Genomic DNA, 25,476 nt, shown 5'->3' with positions numbered 1-25,476 from the left:
GCAATCATAGCACTTGGTGACCAAGGTCCTGACACTCGGCTGCAGCTGGAGGCATAACAAGAGGTGCCAGAGAGAAAGACCAATGAGATACTTTACAGCCAAGGTCTGCAAAGCACACACCCAGGGACTCCAGCTTAGGAAGCCTGGCGGTGAATGTTTGTTGAATGCAAAGGAACACATTGTCGCAGGCTGGCCTGGGAGCCCAACACAAAATAAGAACCAGCGCCCAACCAGGCTCTCAGTTTACTTGTTACTAGAAATATTATTGGGCTTTATCAAGTCTTGGCAATTCTGTTGCCCTGTTTGAAAGAGACACAGAATTAATCCATGGGCTGTCAGATCATCTGAGGAAGGGCATTATAGACCAGGCCAGTTTTAGATTCAGCCTGCTGGGTGTGGGAGCTGGTTGGTGGGGCAAGCACAGGTTGGGGGCTGGATGTGGGAACTCAGTAGCACCCGGCCTCTTGAGTAATACTGCTCTCATCAATGCCGTATTTAACCAAAACTGCACCTAAATCGTATCTTATCTGTATTTCTTGAATACAAGTTTATACTCCACGATATTTTAGAAGCAGCAAGGGACCCCTCTGACACCAAAGAAGCAGGAAAAACCTGACAATTGGACTCTTTGAAGTTAGCTTGTGGTGGATTTCTTTTCCTATGGCTCAGTTAAATTTAAGTTTTATAAATGACCTATTTCTGTTCTGCTGCCCAGATTCCCAGAGGCTCGTAGGCAAAATCCCATACTCTCTGGATGGTCAAATCTTGCCTTTTATGATCAAAGCCTCTCCCAGGTCTTTGAAAACTATAAGCATAAGAAGGATTACAGTAAGCCCTGTTATACATGTAAAATTCCAGGGAATTAAGTCTCACTCTCGTTTTCGTGCCTGCTAGAAAAAGTATGAAGGGGAAAAAAAGCCACACCAACGAATCTTCTGTTTCTTCATCCTCACCCTGGAAGAGTGCTGCCATTAATCGAAGTCATTATAAAGCTTTGTAAACCGCAGAGCACCATGGGAATCAAAATGTAGTTGTTCTTTATGCTACGTGATTGACTATTGATCCAAGACTTTAGAAGGTCAGCAGTTATCCCTCTTCCGTCTTCTCCAATGTCCTTGGCGGAGTTAAGAGTCAGTTGTTCCTTTCTTGTTTGCTCATGCCTTGTCCTAGTCTGCTGGGGTTGCTAAAACAAATTCTATGTGGCTGGGCACAGTGGCTCATGCCTGTAATCTCAACACTTCGGGAGGCTGAGGAGGGAGGAACCCTTGAGCCTAAGACCAGCCTGGGCAACATAATGAAATCCGGTCTCTACAAAAATTAAAAAATTAGACAGATGTGGTGGCACATGTCTGTAGTCCCAGCTACTCAGGAGGCTGACGTGGGAGGATCGCCTCAGCCTAGGAGATTGAGATCACACCACTGCACTCCAGCCTGCGCAACAGAGCAAGACCCTGGCTCAAATAAAAGAAAACAAAACCTAAAACTGGTGGTTTTCAAACAAACACAAATCTACTAGAGGCTGGGAAGCCCAGGATCAGTGCCTGGTGACAGCTGCTCTCTTCATAGACAGCACCTTCTTTCTGTGTCCTCATCTGCCTGAAGGGGCAAGCCAGCTCTCTGGCACCCTTTTTTTTGTTTGTTTGAGATGGAGTTTCACTCTTGTTGTGCAGGCTGGAGTGCAGTGGCACGATATCAGCTTACCGCAACCTCTGCCTCCCAGCTTCAAGCGATTCTCCTGCCTCAGTCTCCCAAGTAGCTGGGATTACAGGTGCCCGCCACCATGCTTGGCTAATTTAGTATTTTTAGTAAAGATGGGGTTTCACCATGTTGGTCAGACTGGTCTCGAACTCCTGACATCAAGTGATCTACCCACCTCGGCCTCCCAAAGTGCTGGGATTACAGGTGTGAGCCAGCGCACCAGGCCTGGCACCTCTTTAAGGGCACTGGTCCCTTTCAAGAGAGCTCTGTCCTCATAAGCTCATCAGCACCCAGAGGCTCCACATCCTAATACCATCACTGTGGGGGTGGGGATTTGAACACAGGAATCTGGGGAGACACAGACAGTCAGACCACAGCATCCTCCAGCTCACCACATGACGAAGTGCAGCATCTGTTCTGTACCTGCTCCCTGAGAAACAGACTCAGATTCTCGGGGCCAAGATTTGCTTTTATGTGTTTTCATATCCTTAGTGCCCAGCAGAGAACTTAAAATAGAACAACCGGTAAAAAAAAAAAAAAAAAAAAAAAAAAAAAAAGGAAAGAAGAAGATGGGTGGGCTTGGATGGATGGGAAAGAGGAAAGAAGAAGATGGGTGGGCTTGGATGGATGGGGAAGAGGACCAAGGAACAAGACGACATCACTGCTTCTCCTCTGGTCGCAGCCCTCTGTCCCCAGCACAGCGGAATGAGCTTCAGGATTTGGATTCACACCAAGAACAGAGGGACTTTTCTTTGTTGATCACTCGGTGTGCAGATGGTGAAGCTAAGTGCACGTCCTAGCTCAGCATTCAGTGGCAGATTCTCCCCAGCCAAGAAGTCCCTGTGCACAAGAACCGCACACCTGGAGGCCAGATGCTAGAGTGAAATTGTATTTGAACAAATAAATGTGTACACACGTGCGTGAGAGAGAGAGAGACAGAGACAGGCAGACAGGCCTATCATTCATCTTGTCTGTCTTTATTTGTGGTTTGGAGAAAAAGGAGGCACTCTTTAGATTGGACCAATTTAAGACATCTTTTCATTCAACTTGTCAGAGATCACAAGACCTTCACGCCAAAATCACTAAGGCCTCACTGTCAATACCATGTGGTGCCAATGTGGAGAAAAGAGAAAAGGCAAAGACTCCAGGGTCTGGAAATATTTTCTTAGCCACTACAGGGGGCACAGCCTCTGCCAGGGCCCTGTGCACCCCACCTTCATCTCTCCATAGCACAGCTGCTCGAAAGATGAGCAAGCTGCCCAGCTTTGCTCTTAGAACCAGTCTTAGGCTTGTTTTTCTGAATAAAGGAACTCAACTGCCTAGAAGAAACAGGTGTTGCCTGCCGGAGAGAAAGCACGAGCAGTTTAACAAAGTGGCCCAGGGGATGAAATGGACAGGCAAAGGCATTCTTTTCATCCCAAATGACTTCAGAACTCTCTGCAGAGTCACCTGGTAGCACAGATGGGATACCATGGGGAGCACTGCTGTGGTCCAGGAGTGGATGAGATTCGACTCCCTCCCTGGAAGACCATGGGGAGCCCAGAGCTGAGCAAGAGATCCCACTGGGGGTCCCGCAGGGGCCTCTTGCTGTCTCCCTCACTTCCCGATGCCTCATACCTGCAGAAGGTGGGCAGCACCCCCGCTCCAAGGGCTGAGGACAGAGGGTGCAGCTGCATTTTCTTACTGTGAAATGGTCCCTCAATTATGATCTCTCCAAAGGGGAGGGTTTGATGCCAGGGACTTTGTCCAGAGCCAGACCTAGAAGACCCACCATCGTCTAGGGAGCGAGCCATGCCAGCGCAGGCAAGGCTAATCAGTGAAACGCATTTTATCCAGCACTTTCCTGCAGAGGAGATGAGGGTCGGCTCTGTGAGACAAATATCAGGACCCAGGGCTTTGCATATCTAGTTTATCTGACAGTGTCGTTCCAAAAAAGGTGTCAACACCCACTGTGGAATACAAGCTCCTATAACCACAACCATGCCCTTGTGGCCAACGGGAAACTGAAAGGTGTTTTTAAGCAGAACCCAGTTTATAATGGTTACACATTTTTGCCCTTTGTTGCTCCTCTATGCATTCACTTTTTATTAAGAAAAAATTAAACATCAAAACACATGGAGAGTAACACCCATATTTCTATTTGCCCCACGTCCCCCAACATGAGCAAATAGTAGTATTCTATCATGTGCTTCATATCATTTCCTTTTTTATTTGTTTTAGAGAGATGGGGTCTCACTTTGTTGCTGAGGCTGGTCTCGAACTTCTGAGCTCAAGTAATCCTCCCACCTTAGCCTCCCAAAGTGCCGGGATTGCAGGCATGAGCCACCCTGCCTGGCCAATATCATTTTTTAAGAAATGGAATACAACAGAGCTGAAGTTCCCTGTGTTCCTATCCCCCCACAGGTATCCCCATGACACCAGTGTGTGGTTTCCACGATTTTATGTATTTACTGCATACATATGAATTCTTAGATGAGCTTTTTTAAAAAATCATACAAATTGATTCATACCATACACAGAAAAGGTTTGGCAATTGTTTGATCGACCATCATATTTTTTAGATCTATTTGTGTTAAAACATGTAATTCTAATCCATCTTAATGTTTATCGAGTGTAGGTATGATAACTAAGATGTATATGATATTCTACATCTTATTCCTTACTGGTGGGGTCTTTCACTATTACAGGTATTGCTGCAGTAAACAACCTCATATATGTCTCCTTGTGATACTGCATGAGTTTTTTGTTTGTTTGTTTTGTTTTGTTTTGTTTTTGAGACGGAGTCTCGCTCTGTTGCCCAGGCTGGAGTGCAGTGGCCGGATCTCAGCTCACTGCAAGCTCCGCCTCCCGGGTTTACGCCATTCTCCTGCCTCAGCCTCCCGAGTAGCTGGGACTACAGGCACCCGCCACCTCGCCCGGCTAGTTGTTTGTATTTTTTAGTAGAGACGGGGTTTCACCGTGTTAGCCAGGATGGTCTTGATCTCCTAACCTCGTGATCTGCCCGTCTCGGCCTCCCAAAGTGCTGGGATTACAGGCTTGAGCCACCGCGCCTGGCCCCGAGAGTTTCTTTAGGGTGTATTTATATAAAGTAGAATTACTGGGGACAAGGGGTACGCATGTTTTTAATTGCATTAGTATCAGCCAATAGCTCTCCAAATCAGACCCATCATCAGCGTAGTCCCCACTGGCAGCCTGTGCGTTTCCATTTGCCCATATGGCCCACCCATCAACACTGTGAAACTCAGACCTTTCAATGACTGTCTCCATGGCAGCATTCAATGCTAATCACTTGGTTGAATTAAACATTAATTTGAATTTCCCTGATCACTTCTGAGCATCCTTTCCTGTGAGTGGACATTTCAAGATCCCTCTTTTATAAAGCCCTGTTCTTATTCTTTGCCCAGTTTTCTTCTATTAGGTTATCTTTTTGTGTGTGTGTAGAAATGGGGTCTCATTCGGGTTTTTTTCTATTAGGTTATCTTTTTCTTTTTTTGTAGAAATGGGGTCTCATTAGGCTGCCCAAGCTTGTCTCAAACTCCTAAGCTCAATCCTCCTGCCTTAGCCTCCCAAAGTGCTAGGATGACAGGCACAAGCCACAGCACCTGGCCCATTTTCTTAATAATCTATAATAAGATCTTTACATATTTTGCTTGCCAATTACTTGTTATATATGTTGCAAATGTCTGCTCCAAATCTGTCCACTGCACACGCATTTCAAAATGTAAACTGAGAAGTCTTATGACTGCCTGACTCCTGAAATAGATGGTATGGTCTTAAAGTGGGAATAGTTCACACAGCTGCAAGACCTACAGATACCAACAAAACCACACAACAGTAGATGTCACTTTCATATTTAGGGACCACTTTACGTTTTTCAAGGCATCTTTTTTTTTCTTCTTCGTGGGGATAGAGTCTCACTCTGTCTCCCAGGCTGGAGTGCAGTGGTGCGATCTCGGTTCACTGCAACCTCCGTCTCTGAGTTCAAGTGATTCTCCTGCCTCGGCCTGCTGAGTAGCTGGGATTACAAGCATGCACCCCCAGCCTGGCTTATTTTTGTATTTTTAGTAGAGACAGGGTTTCACCATCTTGGCCAAGCTGGTCTCAAACTCCTGGCCTCAAGTGATCCACCTACCTTGGCTCCCCAAAGTGCTGAGATTATAGACGTTAAGCCACCCCACCCAGCCAAGGCATCTTTCAATCATTTAATTTCAGACTCATAAAACCTGAGGCGGCTGGGCGTGGTGGCTCACACCTGTAATCCCAGCACTTTAGGAAGCCAAGATGGGTGGATCACGAGGTCAGGAGATTGAGACCATCCTGGCTAACACGGTGAAACCCCGTCTCTACTAAAAATACAGAATAAATAAATAAATTAGCCAGGCGTGGTGGCGGGCACCTGTAGTCCCAGCTACTCAGGAGGCTGAGGCAGGAGAATGGTGTGAACCCGGGAGATGGAGCTTGCAGTGAGCTGAGATTGCGCCACTGCACTCCAGCCTGGGCGACAGAGCGAGACTCCATCTCAAAAAAAAAAAAAAAAAAAACACCTGAGGCTAATGGGGACCCATCTCGTCCCCCTGAGGTGAGGGGTTTGGCTCAGTGGTTGGTCATCAAGACCCCTTCAGTGCTCCAAGTCTGACCCGATATCCCGGTTTTGCAGCTTTCCAGAACAACGCAGAGTAGAGAAGCAGACAAACCTGTCTACAGTCACAGTCCTGCATAAGGGCGGGGGAGGATCCAAAATCCCAGTCACCTGGTCCCGTGAGCAGTGTCTGTCTCCCCCAAGAAAAGTCCACATAAGGGGGGTGCTGACGTCGGCCCCAGGAGACCTGGGGAAGAGATGGCAAGGTGTGGCTCCCTGGCAAGCACAGCGCTGCCAACCGACCCGCGACATGGCAAGACGAGAGCCACCCCCTCCATCCACACGGGATGTGCCCATCTTGGTGTTTTTGCCCCATCAGAAAAGGGCCGTGTGAACACAGGGATGCACTTTATTCCACCAATTTTATTGAGCAACAGCCATGGGGACCTGATTCTGCGCTAAGTGCTCTACTGTGAGACATCACCCGGTGTCATTGCTAGAGGCAAGAATCGCTTACAAAGATGAAAGGGCAGAACCCAATACTTTTTTTTAATGGTTGTTATTCCATGCAGAAACACTGACTGATCCAGAACTGGTATCTAAGGCGGTGATCAAACAGGAATGCTCTTCTTCTCAGTTTAAGACGAAGACCCGCCATGACAACGGCTGGAACGCTGGAGAAGAGAAACCCCACGGCGGCCAGTATGAAGTTTTTCACCAGATTTGTGGCCCCACCCCCAAGTACCCACGCGGAGAGGCCTCCAGTCATACAGCACAAAGGGCATTGCCTTGGGCAGCTCAGGCTCACTCTGTCCCGCACTGTCCATGGCGGGAGGTTCGGGCCGGCCTGGGTGCATCCAGTGAGTACCACGTTCCCTTTTCTGGGCACACTGTCTCCAGGACAGGCCTGACCCGTCCTCCATTGCCCCAGAAACCACACATCCCTGAACTAATCATACAAAGGTCCTCCCAGTTTAACTCCCTGTTGTGGGCGGGGTTCTTAAAATTTATGAAGACAAAGACTCCTAGGCCGGCCCATGCAGTCTGAATAGGCTACTGAATGCTCCACCAATGGCTTATAATGCAGACCGACCTGTTTCTATCAGTGCAGGATGGAATTGTGAGATTTTCTTATCCCGCCTTGGCTGCAGAGTCCCATTCCCGTCCAACTCAAAGCACTGGGACAATGCTGGATGTGACAGATGTTCCAGGAGTATCCGCAGAACCAAATAATAAGTGGGTGATGGTGCCTCCCGGGTGTGGGCAGCCTCTCTTACTAATTTGATAGCTTCAAGAAGTTCACAAACTGCAGGGTGGGTGAAGAATTCATTTGACAACCATAGAAACAGATGAAAAGCAATTCCCACAGAGTCTCCAAACAGCCCTTTGCACTGAGAATGCGGAGCTACGAGAATAGACACCTTGACGCACCTTCACACTGCTGTGGGTCTGAATGGCTCATTAGCAAAACCTTAGTGGTACCACCTACGTGTCCTCTAAAAGGTTTTTATCCTACACATAAACTTTTTACAAGAGTTCAAGACCTAATACTGAAGACGAATTTCCTAAGAAACTCAGTGCTACCTGTGGGGTATACAAAGCCAGGGCCTTCCCCTACAAACACCCGTAGAAAGCCCCTGAGCGATGGATGCGCCCAGGCTTGGGGCTGGGGGATGCTTTGGAAAGTGCTCCAGGAAGAGCATCCACACAGCAGCCGGCAGAGCAGTGGTCCCAGGCCACATCCCAGCCTGACCTTCCGTGGGCCCAGCCGTTCCCTATGAGCACCGCGGGCAGTCCTGGTGCCAACCCGGAGGTGGTGGCCTGCACCTGGGACCTGTGCATCTATGGCCGGCTGCCCAGGAGAGTGGGAACTAGCAACAATGCCCCGAGTCCTCAGCTCTGCCAGCCTCCTCTGTGCTCCCCACGCCATCTGTCCTGAGAGTGCCTTTGAGGACGGTCCGTAAAAGAGGAAAACTGGCCCACGCCCAGTGAGGAGGTAAGTTCCGTAGAACAGTGCAGGGTCACACCCACAACTGTGACCTGAGACGCAGGCCTTCCCAACACCTTGGAAACATTATCCAGGATCCAGAAGAGAAGCCTACACAGCATCGCAGGAAGGGACTCGGAGGAGCGTTGCTCTATCTACAGCAATCACGTTGCTTCAAAGGAACAGGCAGAGCCCTCACCCAGGCAATGCTGGGCACAACGGGAGCAGTCACGGTCCGGACCCCGCGTGCAACTCAGTTGTAGGAGAGGTAATCGATGAGCCGGGGTGGGATGTTTAACTTGGCGATCTTCTCCAGCCCTCGGACACCAGTGGCCTTCCTCAAGCTCACCCTGCAGAGTTGTGACAAAGTCAGAGGTGTCTCTGAAAAAGGGAGCAAGGAAGGATATGAGGTTAATTTCAGGAAGGAGCACAACACCTGCAACCGAATACAAACTCAGACAGAATCGAAAACGCCTCCGTTTCTCCTGGAACCGGGATGTGTCCTGCAGGCCTTCTCTGGAAGGACAGCCAGGAACCTGAGGAAGGGAGCCCAGGAAATGAAATTCGGGGCGTGATGTCCACTGGGATTGCCTTTTGTGGGATGTGGGGTTTTTTTTGGTTTTAAGGTTTTTTTGTTTTTTGTTTTGAGACAGAGTCTTGCTCTGTCGCCCAGGCTGGAGTGCAGTGGCGCAATCTCGGCTCACTGCAACCTCCACCTCCTGCATTCAAGCAATTCACCTGCCTCAATCTCCCAAGTAGCTGGGATTACAGGCACCCACCACCATGCCCGCCTAATTTTTCTATTTTTAGTAGAGACAGAGTGTCACCAAGTTGGCCAGGCTGGTCTGAAACTGCTGAACTCAGGTGATCTGCCGCCTCAGCCTCCCAAAGTGCTGGGATTACAGGTGTGAGCCACCGCACCTTTTCAAAACCATGGTTTTGGTTTTTTGAGCCACGGCATTATATTTCAGCACCCAAATTTGTCATCAAACAACTATATCTGCAGCTAGGAGGCTCATCTGTCAAATGTCCAGCACAGGAGGCACAGGTCTGGTGCCTGAGCAGGTGTCAGCCACAGCTTCTGCTGCTCCAGGCCACGGGCCACAGGGAACCCAGGGAGAGCTGGGGCAGCAGCACAAACAGCCCCCGCAAAGTGCCTAAGGGTCTGTCCTAGTGCAGAGGACAGGAGCCAGGACTAACAGCCTAGCTCTCAATGGAAGCCCGCAGGGAGCCGGCATATCAGGGGTCCAGGCTGAAGGCTGGAGGGGATAGGTCGGGCTCAGTGGGGCGCCTCACTTTCATAGTACTCGAGGCACTTGGCGGGAGCGCTGCTGCTCCACGTGTAGTCAGACGGCTTCTTCCCACGGTTGTCCCGGGCGTAGATGTTGCCACCAAACTCGATAAGCATCTCGATGAGGTCAACATTCTTGACCTTGGCCGCGTGGTGAAGGGCCGTCTCATGAAGCTTTGCCGCATTCACGTTGGCCCCTGGAGGTCAAGAGTGCAGAATAGATTTCACCAAGAAGAGAAGTTGAAGTCAGGGGGACAATCACATCCGTTTCTTCACACAGCACGGTGGCAGAAGCAATCCCCACCCAGAAGACAAAATCAGGACAGACTCTACCGTAGCTTTCAAAACTGTTTTTCACATCCAAAAGCAGGAATTACTCATTGTCCCCCCTCATGAAAAGAGAGATAAAGGTAGGCAGCAATAATAAAGAAATAACTGGAAATAGAACCGAAAAGAAGAAAAACAAAACGAAAAACGTCCTGAGTTAAACAACCGTTCTAATGCCCTATCAATCTGCCTTCAGGGGTCCTGAGATTTCTGGAAGCTCAAACCAGAGCTACTCAAGCACTCCCACCTGTCCTCGAGCACAGACACACACTACTTCTTCCTCTTGTGGGCGCAGGAGGGAGGCTCCAGAAATACTGGTTGAATGAAAGAGTGAATGTTCCTTAACAATGCATAGTCTTTTACAAAAGGAAAACAGATAATGTACCCAAAACAGTAGGCAATTCAGAGAAGAGATTTAGCTCTGCACTCCTCAACTTTCTCATGATAACAGCAGACATTCATCAAGCTGATTAAAAGTGAAAAAAAAAATTTTTTTTTAAAGAGTAGACATTCAGAAAGATGCAAAGAATTAGTAGCTAAATATGGCTGGTTTTGTTTTTTTGAGACAGAGTCTCACTCTGTCGCCCAGGCTGGAGTGCAGTGGCACAATCTCGCCTCACTGCAACCTCCAGGGTTCAAGCGATTCTCCTGCCTCAACCTCCCAAGTTGCTGGGATTACAGGTACACCACCATGCCCAGCTAATTTTTCTATTTTTTGTAGAGACGGGGTTTCGCCCTGTTGGCCAGGTTGGTCTGGAACTCCTGGCTACAGGCATGAGCCACCACCACCTGGTCAAATATGGCATTTTTCAATGCATTAAAAAAAGATTTTGATAAAAATCTGATTTTTGTAACACATCATTCTTAGGGCACAGCCATCACTAATCCGATACAATGGAATCCCCCAGGGTTTCAGAATTCTTTTGAAAGAAAATGCCATTTTCTTCGAAGTCTGTTCCTCAAGTAACAAAGGAGGTTGTAAGAGAAAACGAATGAAAGAGAAGTATTTTAAAGAAGTCAAGCAAATCGCACAGCATCAGTCAAATAATCCGCCAAATGACAGATTCAAACCACAACTGTAAAATATTATCAAAAGTGGGATTTTAAAGCAATCAGATTACTAGCTCGCCATCACTTACCAACAATTTCAGAGGGTCAAAAGAGGAGTTGAGAGGTGGAATGCTATTCCATTTTCTAGTTCCTCTGCTCAAAAACTATCTGAAAAATCCTGCTTTCTGCTTTAAAATATTTGAATCCCCTAAAAGCACATAAGAACCATGCTCATAACAGCATTCGTGGAGTGATCCAGCCCTCCAAAGTGATGACATAAGTAAAGAAAGTTCTTTCCGCTTCCCGCAGCCAAAACTCAGAAGTTAGGACAGGAAAGGATCTCTCAACCAGGAAAAATGCTAAATTACCTAGGTCCTGAATTTGGCAGAAATGTACTGCAAAAAAAGATAATAATATTTCAAAGCAATAGATTAAAGAAATATTTTTCCCACAATTCAACCTCTTTCACACAAGGGGTTTTCCTCCAGTATCATGTTGCAATCATAATATAAAGTACATGTTAACACTAAACATTACAAGTACACTTGTAATGAAAAACAAATTGTACCATCCACAGAATCTACAGTTCCAGTAGCTTTCTCTCATGTCATTAATTCTGGCAATATTCTTGCCAATTGAGAGAGAAACAGATGGTCTCTATTTTAACAAAAGAAAAAAAAAAAACAGAGAAAGAGGCCCAAGGGAGGCACAGCTACTCTCTCACGATCAGGGAGAAAACCATGGCTGGAAAGAGCTCTAAAAATCATGCTCCCTGCTGTGCTCCACACACGAGGCCTTGGCCAGGGGCTCTTGCAGAGAGGCGGGCCTTCCCAATGTACATCTTTTCAAAATGCGTGTTTGGCATCATTTGATTGGGTGGAAGGGAAGGAAGGTGAATAAGAAAGGAAATGAAATCGTGAATAAGGGATTGAAAGGAAACACCAGGCCAGGAAGGCAGGCGGCAACTTGGATGGATCCTGAAAGGATAGCACTGAGTGAGCAAAAAGAGAGTGACAGATGAAACCCGAACAACTATGTCCATTAAAAATATGTGCCTCGGCCAGGCGCATGGCTCACGCCTGTAATCTTAGCACTTTGGGAAGCTGAGGCGGGCGGATCTCTTGGGCCCAGGAAATTGAGACCAGCCTGGGCAACCTAGTGAGACCCTAGTTCTACAAAAAACTTAAAGAATTATCCAGGCGTGATGGCACACACCTGTAGTCCCACCTACTCTGGAGGCTGAGGTAGGAGGATCACTGGAGGCCAGGAGGTTGAGGCTGCAGCAAGCTGTGATTGTACCGCTGCACTCCAGCCTGGATGACAGAGTGAGGCCCATAGTGAGAGAGAGAACACATACAGGTACTCATTAGAAAGAGGAAAACAGGACCAGGCACGGTGGCTCATGCCTGTAATCCCCACACTTTGGGAGCCTGAGGCGGGCAGATCACCTGAGGTCAGGAGTTCAAGACCAGCCCAGCCAATATGGTGAAACCTCGTCTCTACTAAAAATCCAAAAATTAGCTGGGCGTGATGGTGCACATCTATAATCCCAGCTACTCAGGAGACTGAGGCATGAGAATCGCTTGAACCTGGCAGTTGGAGGCTGCAGTGAGTGGAGATTACACCACTGCACTCCGGCCTGGGTGACAGAATGAGACTCCGTCTCAAAAAAAAAAAAGAAAGAAAGAAGGGAACAGATACAGAGGAAAGAAGGAAGAGAGAGGGTGGGAAAGGGAAAGAAAGTAATTTTGTGTGAAGCAAGGATGGTAACATTCCTTAAACTGAGAGACATGAGAAAGACTGAGACAGAGGCAGAGACAGAGACAGAGGCAGAGACAGAGACAGAGAGAGACAAAGACAAAAACAGGGAGCCAGGAAACAACTAGGGAACTAAAAGCTCTGAACTTCATGCTTCAGAGAAAAGGGATCAACACAGGCTCGTTACCAAAATCCTGCTTTCAATGCCAAATAGGATTAAAGTGGATTCAGAGAACCCATGGCCAGCGATGTGAAGGGACCTTCTAAGACCTTAGCACACCAGGACTGGCACAATCCTGGAACATAAACACAAATAGCTCAATAGGTGCTTGCTGCAACAAGAGAAATAAAAAGAAATAATAATGGCAATTAAATTTTAAAAATTTATAATTGAAAATTTAAAAAAAATTAAAGAACAATTTTTTAAAAATTTTTTTAATTGTGCCAGGACCAGTGCCAAGAACAAAGGTGTAGGCAGGACCGTCCTCAGGGAGCAGCTTCTGAACACTCCTGGCAGAGTTCAATATTCACTGTCAGCCATTAGATTAAAAATTACTTCACCATCATAACCGGACTTTCACCCTCCCCAGCCCTCCTCCTTTGCAAATACAATCTGGTTCCTGGACCCGCCTCACCGCCTACAAAGAACAAGAACAACGGTCTCTATGTCCCCCCTGGGGTGCAACGTGGCTGCCTCACAGTTCAGCTCTCAAACCGCACACGAAAGCACCTGCAATCATGTGGGCCCCGACTGGTTCCATCCCTCTCCCCTCTCCACAGTAACTGGTTCAAATGACCCAGGTTTGAGCCAATCAGAATTGGGCAAAGTTTGGGCAAAGGGACTGGGGAGGGGTGCGGGAAAAGGGACTTTCCACTCTTCTGTTTTTCTAGAGACACAGTCCCTGGCTTTCCTTTGGTTTCCCGAAGGATCTGTGACCCGACCCCAAAAGTTCAGAATCATTACTTTAAAAAAATCCGTTTGCGAGGACGTAGGGGGTGCTGTTGTTTCTCTCTTCTCTGTGTGTTTGAAAATTTCCACAATGACAAAATGGTTTCTAAGAAGATGATGATCCACCTGCTCTCACAAGGGGTGCTAGAGGAGACCACCAGAGAGTGGGATGTGAATCAGGAATCCCACATGAGCTGATGGCTGGACTCCACCCACAGCATCGAGCCAACACCGACAGTCACAGTGGGGAGGCTTCCCCACTCCCCGGGGGGCATGCAAACTCCGGGGAGAGCTGTGGGAACCCCGCTTTAGGGCGACAGTGGGCATCACAGCTGCCCCTTCCTTTCCAGCCCCCACCCCCGACTGTGCTGCCACCCGGTAATGTGGGGGAGGTGGGAGCAGACCTGACTTCAGCTCCAGTGTGGGCCCCGCCTGGTCCAAGCCCTCTCCCCTGACCACAGTAATTGGTTCTAATGACCCAGGCTTCAGCCCATCAGAATTTGGCAAAGTTTGGGCAAAGGGGCTGGGGAGGGGTGTGTGAAAAGGGATTTTCCACTCCTCTGAAAGAGTCTCCAGAAGGCTTAAAATGGGAAACATCTGGCGTGTAGGCCTGAAGCCACTGCAGCCCCGTGTGATCTTGCTCAGGGAAGCCGGAGGCTTAGGATAAAGCCAACACTGAGGAAAGCAGAATCGCAACATTCAAAGAAACTGGGTGACACCACGGAACCTCCGGTCCAGCCGTCCCTAAACCTGCTCTGCGTCTCAGCCCTGAAGTCACCTGAACTAGAAATGCCCGCCATTGTTTACCAGGTAGAAGTGGCCTCCTGTTACTCGCAAAGGCATCCAAGTGACATGAAGTCCTAACTGATACAGAAAGGATGTTTGCTTTAAACACTAAGTTGATCCCTTTCCCTACAACCACACCAAACGGAACTAAAGTAAAAATGGAACTCATGTGTACTGAGCTCATGAAGGCTTGATACGAATACACTGCCCTGTGTTCATAGAAACTGATCCAGCTGCCAGAGGACAGCTCGGCTGGAAACACTTAACGCCTGCTTCCAATGGAGATATTTTTAAGACAGTGTATAAAAAATTAAAAGTACCCCAACAACTGTTCCTATACAAAATGAATCTTTTCCACTAAGAAGACTTAAAGTGGCACATGAAAGTGAGTAAGATTCTCCAACAGAAAACTACATATAACTAAGCTCAAATGGCTGTCATCGGGGGGAATTCATGATCTTCCTGTTCCCGAACAGGTTTGTTCTTGTTGTTAAGAGATGGGGTCTTGCTATGTCTCCCAGGCTGGCCCAAACTCCTGGGCTCAAGCAATCCTCCCGCCTCAGCCTCCCAAAGTGCTGAGACTACAGCTGTGAGCCACAGTGCCCAGCCATCCTGAACAGTTTTGTTTTTATCCTACACCACACCCAGAATTTGGATGAGATGATGAAACTAAAATTTTCCCTCAACAACATTAAGTTGGCTTAATGATAAAAACCCTGTGCCAAGTCACTTTGGCTAAAACTTTTGGTATAAACAGGTCCTGAGCCTAATCCTCAATTGGTCGGGTCTTTTTGGTTTTGATTTTTTTCCCTCCTTGGGAATCTCGATTCTGAGTCTTTTCGAACACCTGACAACAGGCTGGATTCCAAATGCTCCATATTCTCCTAAACGTTGCCGACTCCACTTCCCATTACATCCCCTTCTCTCTTGGATTCAGGCAGTAACCTCACCAGGCAGCTGTGGAGACAGTGGCCTGTGATCTCTAGAAATAATCATTGGCATTTGTTGAGTACCTACTAGGACATACCAGGCACCGGGGAAATATCCCCAGTTCTCCCAGCAACCTGCAGCATAGATTCTTCCAGTGTTACAGATACATAAACTGAGGCCCGAGGTCTCAGCTGGCAAGCAGGAGAGCCAGCCTCCAACCCTGGTCCCTCTGACTCCTCTACCCAGCTCTCTGCTAGGCACAGTAAATACTGTTCAGGTAAATACCCTTGCAAGTAAACACCTGCTTAGGTGAACAGCCTTGCAAGTATATACCCATTCAGGCAAGCTTCTCATGTAAATCCGTAAATACCCACTCTGCAGGTAACACCCATACAGGTAAACACCCACTCACATAAACACCCACGCAGGTAAACACCCACTCAGGTAAACACTCGCGCGGGTAAACACCCACTCAGATAAATACCCACGCAGGTAAACACCCACTCACCTGCATTGAGCAGCACTTTCACACAGTCCAGATGCTCCCGGGCACAGGCAACGTGCAGAGGGGTCCCAAAATGGCAATCGTGCGCTTCCAGATTGGCCCCGACATCAATAAGAAGCCTCACACATTCGGAACTCCCTTAAGAGAAATGGAAAAGGGGGGACGATGTCCTTGAATACGGACACCGGAGACAACAAGCACGCAGACGCGGCAGCTGCAGCAGCCTCCATCCCTGGTGCAGGGCAGGGAAGCCAGGCAGGCCTGCATCCCAACCTAGGGAGGAGTTCATGCCCCGCATGGCCCTCAGGAAGCCAGGACACGGCTCTGCGCCCCCCTGAGGAGGGGAGGGCTCACAGCAGTGGGAGAAACGGGCCTGGCCGGCCTATTGCTGTGAGAACAGGAGACGTGGGGCACCACCTAGAATGGGCCAGGGAAAACTCCCGCTGCCCTCCTGTCCCCTGTCTACCTGCAGCTGTCAGCACTGAGCCCAGTCTCCCAGGAAACCCCCCAGACTTTCTTAGGCAGGTCATCCTCCTGTGCCCCACGGCAGCCGCCTCTCCTGCCTCTTTTTTTTTTTTTTTTTTTTAGACAGTCTCATTCTGTTGCCCAGGATGGAATGCGGTGGTGCAATCTCAGCTCACTACAACCTCCACCTCCCGGATTCAAGCAATTCTCCCACCTCAGCCTCCCAGATAGCTGGAACTACAGGCGTGCACCACCACGCCTGGCTAATTTTTTTGTATTTTTAGTAGAGATGGGGTTTCACCATATTGGTCAGGCTGATCTCAAACTCCTGACCTCAGGTGATCCACCCACCTCAGGCTCCCAAAGTGCTAGGATTACCAAGGGCATGAGCCACAGCACCTGGCCTCTCCTGCCTCTTAAGCAGCTCCTCTTCCTGGGTCTGTAATGTGGATTTGGAGCGTGGTTCCAGGCCCCCCACCGTCCCGCCCCTGCACATTCCGTCTAGGCTCCATCCTTTCCTGTCACTCAATTACCTCTTCACTGTTGGCAGCTCCCTGATTTTCCCCACCAGCCTCACACCCAGCCCCAGAGCCGTGTGCTGGCCACTAGCTAGTGTCTCCCACTCCAGAGCCCTCTCCCTTTCCTGGGGTCCCTGCTCCTGACTCAAACCTGACCCATTTCTGACTTCTTGAGCCTCCCCTTCATACCAAATCCTACGGATTCCTCCCCAAACCTTCTAAATGAACCCATCCCACTGCACCAGCCTACTCTGAGCACTGGCCACCTTGATCCCAGCGATGGTCCCCAACTCATTCCTCTGCTTCTAGGAGACCCCGACCACCACTGCCACCTCCATCTGTCTGCACATAGAGGGCCACTAAATGAACCTTCCCCAACTTCTGTTTTACTGGCCCTCAACATCTGCTCAGAAACCTTCAAGAGCTCCATGGAGCTGTCCCCATGGCCTGTAGACATGGAAAGACCTGAGAGCAGGAATCAGGGGTGAGCCACAGGCAGCCGTGGCTCTGCAGGCACCGTGGAAGGGCACATACCCCATACGCTGCACCCCAGACGTGCATCCAAAGAGAAAGGCCATGCTGGCCAGTCAAGATATAAGCCACGGTTTGCAGCCTCTGCTCAAAAGAGTAGAATCCAAACTCCTTTGTCATTTAAACATCTTCCCACCAGCTGGTCTCACCCTAAATTCCAGTCCTCTCTGCTCTACTGGGAGCTTCTAATGCAGCAAGACAGGACAAGGAATGTCCCCCAGGCTCGGGGTGCCCTTTTATCTTCCCAGCATCTGCAATGCGCCTTCTCGGAGGGCAGCTGAAGTCCCACCTGCTCACTGAGCCTGCAGGACCAGCACTCTGTTTTGAGAGCACCGCACACAGCCTCCTGGCCCAGGCTGTTGGGACACGTTTCTCTGTCCTCTCCCATCTCAATCAGGGACCTGCAGAGCACACTATAGCAAAGCCCAGGTAAGCCTCTGCAGAGTGCCCCAGGCCCTGGTGCTAATGTGGAGGGGCCCGAGGAGCCCTGGCTTGGACACAGAATCCTACCGTAGAGTCACCCGCCCCAGCCCCGGAGGAAGACCTCAAGGAGGGAAAGCTTAGAATCTCTGCAGCTGAGCCACCAAGAGCCAGAAACAGACTCAGAACTCTCCTTCACCTGCCAAGGGGCTCCCAATTCGTCTGCTCTCCTTCCTTCCCAAAGTCCTTTAATCCCAGAAAGGAGGAAACTTCCAGGGCCCAACTGGGCCAGCCCAGTCATCTGCCAACTCACCGCTCATGCAGGCCTCGTGCAGGGGGGATGCTGTGTACAAAGGAGGGTTGACCTTGGCCCCGTAGGACAGCAAGAGCTTCACACACTCGATGCTGCCCGAGGCGCAGGCGTCGCAGAGCGGGGTGCTGCCGTCGATGTTGCGAGCATCCACCTCATGGAAGGAAGAAACAAGTGTCAAAGGGCAGAGAAACCCACGCAACCCGCTTTCCCACCCTGCTGCAGGTTCATCTTTGCTAAGATGCTTCTTAGAAGCACCAGTTTGCTTTGCTATTATGTGCTAGGCGAGAACACCGAAAGAGACAGCATGTAGCTGGGGAGCACCCATAGCCTCCTGAGTACAAAAGTCATCTCGTTCAGGATTCTTTTCTCTCGGGCAGGATAAGCTCAGCCGCCCCCTCACCACCCCTACCCCAAACACCTACTAAGCACAGAGCAGGACAGGGGAACCCTAGGCTGCAAGCTGGGAGAGGTAGGCTTTAAACATGAGTTTTAAAAACTCTAACTTCAGCTGGGCACAGTGGCTCACACCTGTAACCCTGGCACTTTGGAAGGCGAGGAGGGTCACTTGAGCTCAGGAGTTCGAGACCAGCCTGGGCAACATGGCAAAACCCTGTCTCTACAAAAAATACAAAAATTAGCTGGGTGTGGTGGCGTGCACCTATAGTCCCAGCTACCCGGGAGGCTGAGGTGGAAGGATCACTTGAGTCAAGGAGGACGAGGCTGCAGTGAGTTTTGATCACGTCACCATTCCAGCACGTCACTGCATTCCAGCTTAGGCGACAGAGTAAGATCTTGTCTCAAAAAACAACGAAAACCTCTAACCTCAATGGAAGGAATCCCTGAGACAGCTTACCATGCCTCCCCTAGTGAGAAAGTCAGAGGCCAGGATAAAGGCAACTCCCCAAATTGGCAAATTTTATTTAGCATTTGTCCAAATTCAAATTCTATTTGGGTACACACTGACACGGGTTCCATTCCAAGCTTTATGGGAAGAATAAACAGTACACCGTCTTCCCTTTTTCCCCACCCCTTGAACTCTGAGACCAGTTCCTTGTGTCCCTAGTACATTGGCCAGGGGTGTGCCGGGCCACTGTTTGCCAGCTCAGGAGAGCTGGCTGCCAATGTGCCAGGAATTCTGCTGATCAGAAACCCCCGGTGGCTTAACACTAGCCAGGGTGGGAACATTTACACCAGGGAAAGCAGCAATACAGAGTTTTGTTTTTGTTCCTTTTTTTGGAGAGCTGGCAGGCCAGCATCCCACTGAGTCATCCTAAAGCCTGAACCCTGCTCTTTGGGCCCAGGCAGCAGCTCTGTGCCCAGGCCTGGCCACCCCTGAGAGAGCCTGTATCTAGACTGTGGCCAGCCTGCTGGCTCCTGCCCACCACAGGGCTGGCACTCCCACCATCAATTTGCTCAGGTCGCCCTTTCTTCCACCACCGGGACCTCCTAACAGCCAGGTCCACAAGCACTTCTCAGCCATAGGCTTCCTGGTACCTGTGTGCAGTGGACACAGTGCAGCCCCCACCCTCCCCTCTTTCCCAAGTTCTCCTGAGTCAACCTTCTCCATTCTGGCAGCTGCAGCCAGTCTGGGGATCTGCCCTGATGGGCCACTCACCTGGGCCCCAGCTGCCAGCAGCAGCTGCACGCACCGCACCTGGCCCTGCAGACTGGCCGCATGCAGGGGCGTGATGGAGTCCACAGTGACCTGGTTCACACAGGCGCCACTCTCTCTCTGTTGCAGCTGCAGGCTCTCACCCCGCTGGGCTGCCTCATGCACAGGGGTCCGTTCCACCCAGAAACCTGGAAAGGAAGGGACCTCATGCTAAGACCCTGCCACTTCCATCCAGAACAAATGAGCACACGTTAAGACTCCAGGGCCCCTGATGCCACCAAGGCACCATCCGTGATCATGCAATTGTCCCAGCACTTCTATAAAGATCCCTGAGGCACCCTCCCTCCCCCGCCTGAAGGCTGGAGTCCAAGCTCCTGGGCAAGGCCTACAAGGGGCTCCATCCTGTGGACGCCGCTCACCTCCACGGTCCACCTCCCACCACTGCCCCAGCATAAACCCGCTCTGCAGGCACAGGTGCTCACCACTCCCCTGCAGTTCCACATCCTTCTCTGCTAACACGCCCACCTTTGCCCTCTGCCAACTGTCCACTCGGCAATTTCCTAGTGAAACATTTACATCCTCCAGGTGGGCCCAGGTAAAACAACTTCCCGGGGAAACACTTCCCACAAAGCTCACACACACACGCTCAGACCACTGCATTTACAGTGTCTCCTGCACTCGACTGCCTTCAGAATCCATGCTTTAATCACTCCACTTTAGTGGCGTCCTCAGGCTTGTCTATATACAAGGTCATGTCATCTGCAAAAAGATCATTTAACTTCTTCCTTTCTAATGTGGATGCCATTTATTTATTTATTTATTTATTTATGAGATGGAGTCTCACTGTGTTACCCAGGCTGGAGTGCAATGGTGTGATCTCGGCTCACTGAAACCTCCGCCTCCCGGGTTCAAGCAATTCTCCTGCCTCAGTCTCCCAAGTAGCTGGGATTACAGGCACACACCATCACACCCAGCTAATTTCTGTATTTTTAGTAGAGATGGGGCTTCACCATGTTGGCCAGGATGGTCTCAAACTCCTGACCTCAGGTGATCTACCCGCCTCAGCCTCCCAAAGTGCTGGGATTACAGGCGTGAGCCACCACGCCCGGCCTTTTATTTCTTTTTCTTGTTGAATGGATCTGGCTAGGACTTGCAGTGCAATGTGGAACAGAAGGGGTGAGAGCCAACATCTTTGTCTTGTTTCTAGTCTCAGGGGAGAGCATTTAGTCATTCACCTTTAAGGATGATGTTAACTGGGTTTTTCTTTTTCTTTTTTTTTTTTTTTTCAGTCTCAATCAATCATAGTGATCCTATTTCCCATACAGCGTCCAACCCAACTCTAGCTAAGGAGAGGTGAGGGAGAGTCTGTGAAGAGGCCTCCAAGCTTCCATATTCTGTTCACTCCCAAGAAAGAGCTCGAGGAGAAGGCTGTCTCCCTTCCTTCTCTGGATACTGCCTGGATGTGAACTTGAATCTGCTAAGCCATCTGGCTACCTGCCTGAAGACAGGACCTACAGGAATGGCAAAGCCGGGAAAGGACTGGAACCTGGAGGACGAGTCAAGGACCATCAAGTGCCTGGAGCCAAGCCAATGGGTGGGCTTTGTCACATTTCTTTATTGTCTAACCCAAGTGCAGACAAAAGCTCACTAACTAGTACAGACCGTAAACTCCCCAGATGCAGAAACCACACACGCCTATGTTTTCTCAGCACCCATCTCAGACACAGAGAAGTCTTCTAGACACTTTAAAATGTCATAAATGACAACAGCGCTAGATAAAAGCTGACATATCCTTACCATCAACTCCCCAGCTTCGAGCAGACAAGATCACATCACACACCTCTTCTCAATCAACAGTTTCCTCTTACTATTCTGACATGTCCCTGGGAAACCTTCCTATCACCTGGATCTTCCCCAGATCTTACTTTTACAAAGTAAAAAAGTGTATCTGGGCCAGGTGCTGTGGCTCACGCTTGTCATCTCACCACTTTGGGAGGCTAAGGCAGGCGGATCACTTGAGGTCAGGAGTTCGAAACCGGCCTGGCCAAGATGGTGAAATCCCATCTCTACTAAAAATATTTTTAAAAATTAGCCGGGCATAGTGTTGCATGCCTGTAATCCCAGCTACTTGGGAGGCTGAGGCAGGAGAATCGCTTGAACCCAGGAGGTGGAGGTTACAGTGAGCCCAGATCACGCCACTGCACTATAGCCTAGGCAACAAGAGCAAAACTCTGTCTAAAAAAAAAAAAAAAAAAGAAGGTATCTGCATCGAATTTCCTCTGCAGGTGGGCAGCCTCATCAGTTAGTGCTGATGACTCTGTCTGCTCTTAGAGATTCCCACATTGCCACCCTCCCCCACCTCTGCCTTTGGCACTGAGACCAGGGTTAAGAGTTCCCTGGAGCCACAACTGCACAGAACTGCTTGGTGGAAACTCAGCTCAGCCTTTTATCAGCTTACCCAAAACACAACTTCCCCGAATGTCAGTTGCTTTACCTGTAAGTTGCGATAACAATTATTTTTTTTCATAGGTGGTCTATGAACATGGTCTATGAACATTCAATGAATTGAAATAGGTAGATGTACTTAAAGGGTGGGGCCTGGCACCGAATCAGTGCTCAATAAATGTTGTCTGTTTGTAGTATTTTTGTGTGGTTTCTTTTGTTTTTTTTTTTGAGACGGAGTCTCGCACTGTCACCCGGGCTAGAGTGCAGTGGCGCAATCTCAGCTCACTGCAACCTCTGCCTCCCGGGTTCAAGCGATTCTCCTGCCTCAGCCTACCGAGTAGCTGAGATTACAGGCACGTGCCACCATGCCCAGGTAATTTTTTGTATTTTTAGTAGAGACGAGGTTTCACCATGTTGGCCAGGCTGGTCTCGAACTCCTGACTTCATGATTCACCCACCTCGGCCTCCCAAAGTGCTGAGATTACAGGTGTGAGCCACCGCGCCCAGCTGTTTATAGTATTTTCGCCTCCAATTGTACCTATCTGTCTTGTCCACAGCCAAAGAGCCTGGGTGACCCTATGTCAGTGGACGTGGGGACTAGGGAGAACTGAACCACAAAGGAAGATTCAATCCCCACAAAATGTAAAAGTCAAGCTTCCATTTGACTAACCGTCTCCAGGTGGCCCTCAGCCCAACCAGTTGTAATGAACAGTAACCCACTGACCTCCTGGGGTTAGTGAGAAGTGGTTTAGTGTCACTTTAAAATCAACCCGCAGGGAGCAAAATCCCAAGGGTAGAAGGAGAGGCGGCCACTTGAAAAAGAAGAGGAAGGCAGGGTGAGGCCTAGGTCTTGCAGCAAAAAAGGAAAATGCATCTCAGGAGGCCACCTGAGCAGAGAAGGCACGTTCCCGAAGTGCCTCCATTCACAAGATGTCCAGGTGGATTTAGCGTCTTCCTCTGCCACACACAAAGATGACTAAGATGCAGCAACAGACAGCTCACAGGCAGGGACCAGGGAACACGTGTGCAGATAATTCACAACATGACAACTGCGATCATGTCTGGTGACGGATCAGAAGCAAGAGCCCGAGTGCCCAGGGATGGCCAGGGAAGTTCACAGAGGCCGCAGAGCTGCAACCAGGTCTATCTTGGGCACCGCTTATTCACCTTTGTACCCTAGAACCTGGCACTGTCCACGAAGATGCTGGTATCCACGTGGTTGCTCAGTGGGTGAGTGGATGAGTAAATGAATGAAAGGAGTTACTAAAACCAATTATAAAGTCTGGCCGGGCAAGATGGTTCACCCCTGTAATCCCAGCACTTTGGGAGGCCGAGGTGGGTGGATCACGAGGTCAGGAGTTCAAGACCAGCCTGGCCAACATGGTGAAACCCCGTCTCTACTAAAAATACAAAAAATTAGCCAGGTGTGGTGGCATGCACCTGTAATCCCAACTACTCGGGAGGCTGAGGCAGCAGAATTGCTTGAACCCAGGAGGTGGAGGTTGCAGTGAGCCGAGATCACGCCACTGCACTCCAGCCTGGGTGACAGAGCAAGACTCTGTCTCGAGAAAAAAATAATAAAAAAATAAAAAATTTTAAAAAAGTCCATAGTAGCGAAACAGCAAAAGAACTAACATTTTTGTTTAAGGGGCCTTTATCCATTCTTACACAGAGGCTAGGATAATTTTAGAGCATTGAGATAATACGCAAAAAGGGCAATTGTGTAGTTTTGAAATTAACTCTGGGATTAAAAGGAAAGCACGTAAACAACTAGCTATGTTTTGTTAAAGATTTATAGGAACACTGTGATGTGATCAAGGACAAAGACGTTCCCAACCTCGGACCCTCGCTGGTGCCCAGATGTCAGCGGTCCTCAGTTACCTCTTCATTCCAACAGCCTCCTCTTCCCACTGCTCTCAACATAATTAAGAACCCGAAACCTGTACTGACTTAGATGGCACTTTACACACTTGTCTACCATCTTCCTGGTTTGCAGGCTCTCTAAATAAACCTGCCACCAACTCTTGTCTCTCGTGTTTGGCTTTTAAACAGTAAGCAGCCAAATCTGGGTTCAGTTACAACTGGACATAAAATTTTTAAAAGAAAATCTAATTTTATTTCTCTGTATCACTAGTCTATAAAGGAAATGCAACTTATTTCTAGTGAATTACATCAGCTGCTATGGTCTTACCAGCAGCAATTAAGGGCAAAAATTATCAGCAGACATGATAAGAAAAAAAGAAAAAAGAAACTTCTGTGCATCTAAGGGCACAATCAGAGTGAAATGGCAACCCACAGAATGGGAGAAAATATTTGCAAGCCATATACCTGATGAGGGGTTAGTCCAGGATATATAAAGAACTCCTGCAACTCAAAAAAAAACAAAAAAAACAAAAAAAAAACAAAAAAAAAACACAAATAACCAGGTTTAAAAATAGGCAAATGAGTTGAACAGACATTTCTCTAAAGAGAATACACATGGCCACGAACATAAAAAAAGGTATTCAACATCACTAATCACTAAAGAAATGCAAATCAAAACCACAATGAGATACTACCTCACACCTGTTAGGATTATCAAAAAAAAAAACAAATACGTGTTGGCGAGAATGTGGAGAAAGTGGGTGGCCTTATGCACTGATGATGGGAATGTAAAACGGTCCAGCCACTGTGGAAGACTATATGGCAGTTCCTAAAAAATGAAACATAGGATATCACATGATCCAGCAACTCCACTGCTGGGCATACCTCCAGAAGAATTGAAAGCAGGGTCTTGAAGAGAGATTCATTTGTACACCCACAATCATAGCAGCATTATCGTCAATAATCCAAGTGTCCGGTGGACTATTATTCAGTGTTGGGAACGAAGGAAATCCTGTCCCATGCTACAACATGGATGAACCTTAAGGACATTATCCTGAGTCAAACCAGCCATTTCTAGGCCAGGCACGGTGGCTCACGCCTGTAATCCCAGCACTTTGGGAGGCTGAGGTGGGCAGATCACTTGAGGTTAGGAGTTCAATACCAGCACAGCCAACATGGTGAAACCCCATCTCTCCTAAGAATACAAAAATTAGCCAGGCGTCGTGGCTGTAATCCATGGTGTGTCAGTAGTCCCAGCTACTCAGAGGCTGAGGCACGAGAATCGCTTGAACCCAGGAGACAGGAGGTTGCAGTGAGCTAAGATCACACCACTGCACTCTGGCCTGGGTAACAGAGTGAGACTGTCTCAAAAATAATAAATAAATAAATAAATAAACACGCCATTTCTGGCCAGGCGCAGTGGCTCGCACCTGTAATCCCAGCACTTTT

General features: G+C 48.9%; 1 protein-coding gene across 1 annotated transcript in view; it reads right to left on the bottom strand.

Moving 5' to 3' along the window:
- Window positions 1-6,680: 6,680 nt before the first annotated feature.
- LOC115900300 (ankyrin repeat and SOCS box protein 13-like) overlaps window positions 6,681-25,476 on the bottom strand; it is a 25,322-nt gene continuing 6,526 nt past the window's right edge. The window contains exons 2-7 of the mRNA XM_030940141.1: window positions 20,139-20,279; window positions 19,723-19,907; window positions 18,108-18,258; window positions 15,864-15,998; window positions 9,561-9,752; window positions 6,681-8,645 (exon numbers count right to left, since the gene is read on the bottom strand). Of these exons, the coding sequence (XP_030796001.1) occupies window positions 8,518-8,645; window positions 9,561-9,752; window positions 15,864-15,998; window positions 18,108-18,258; window positions 19,723-19,907; window positions 20,139-20,279 (932 nt within the window). The 3' untranslated portion in view covers window positions 6,681-8,517. The remainder of the gene's footprint in view (window positions 8,646-9,560; window positions 9,753-15,863; window positions 15,999-18,107; window positions 18,259-19,722; window positions 19,908-20,138; window positions 20,280-25,476) is intronic.

This window comes from Rhinopithecus roxellana, chromosome 11 (assembly GCF_007565055.1).
Source record: "Rhinopithecus roxellana isolate Shanxi Qingling chromosome 11, ASM756505v1, whole genome shotgun sequence".
In the NCBI taxonomy this organism is placed as follows: domain Eukaryota; kingdom Metazoa; phylum Chordata; class Mammalia; order Primates; family Cercopithecidae; genus Rhinopithecus; species Rhinopithecus roxellana.
This window is presented reverse-complemented; position numbering and strand designations above follow the sequence as displayed.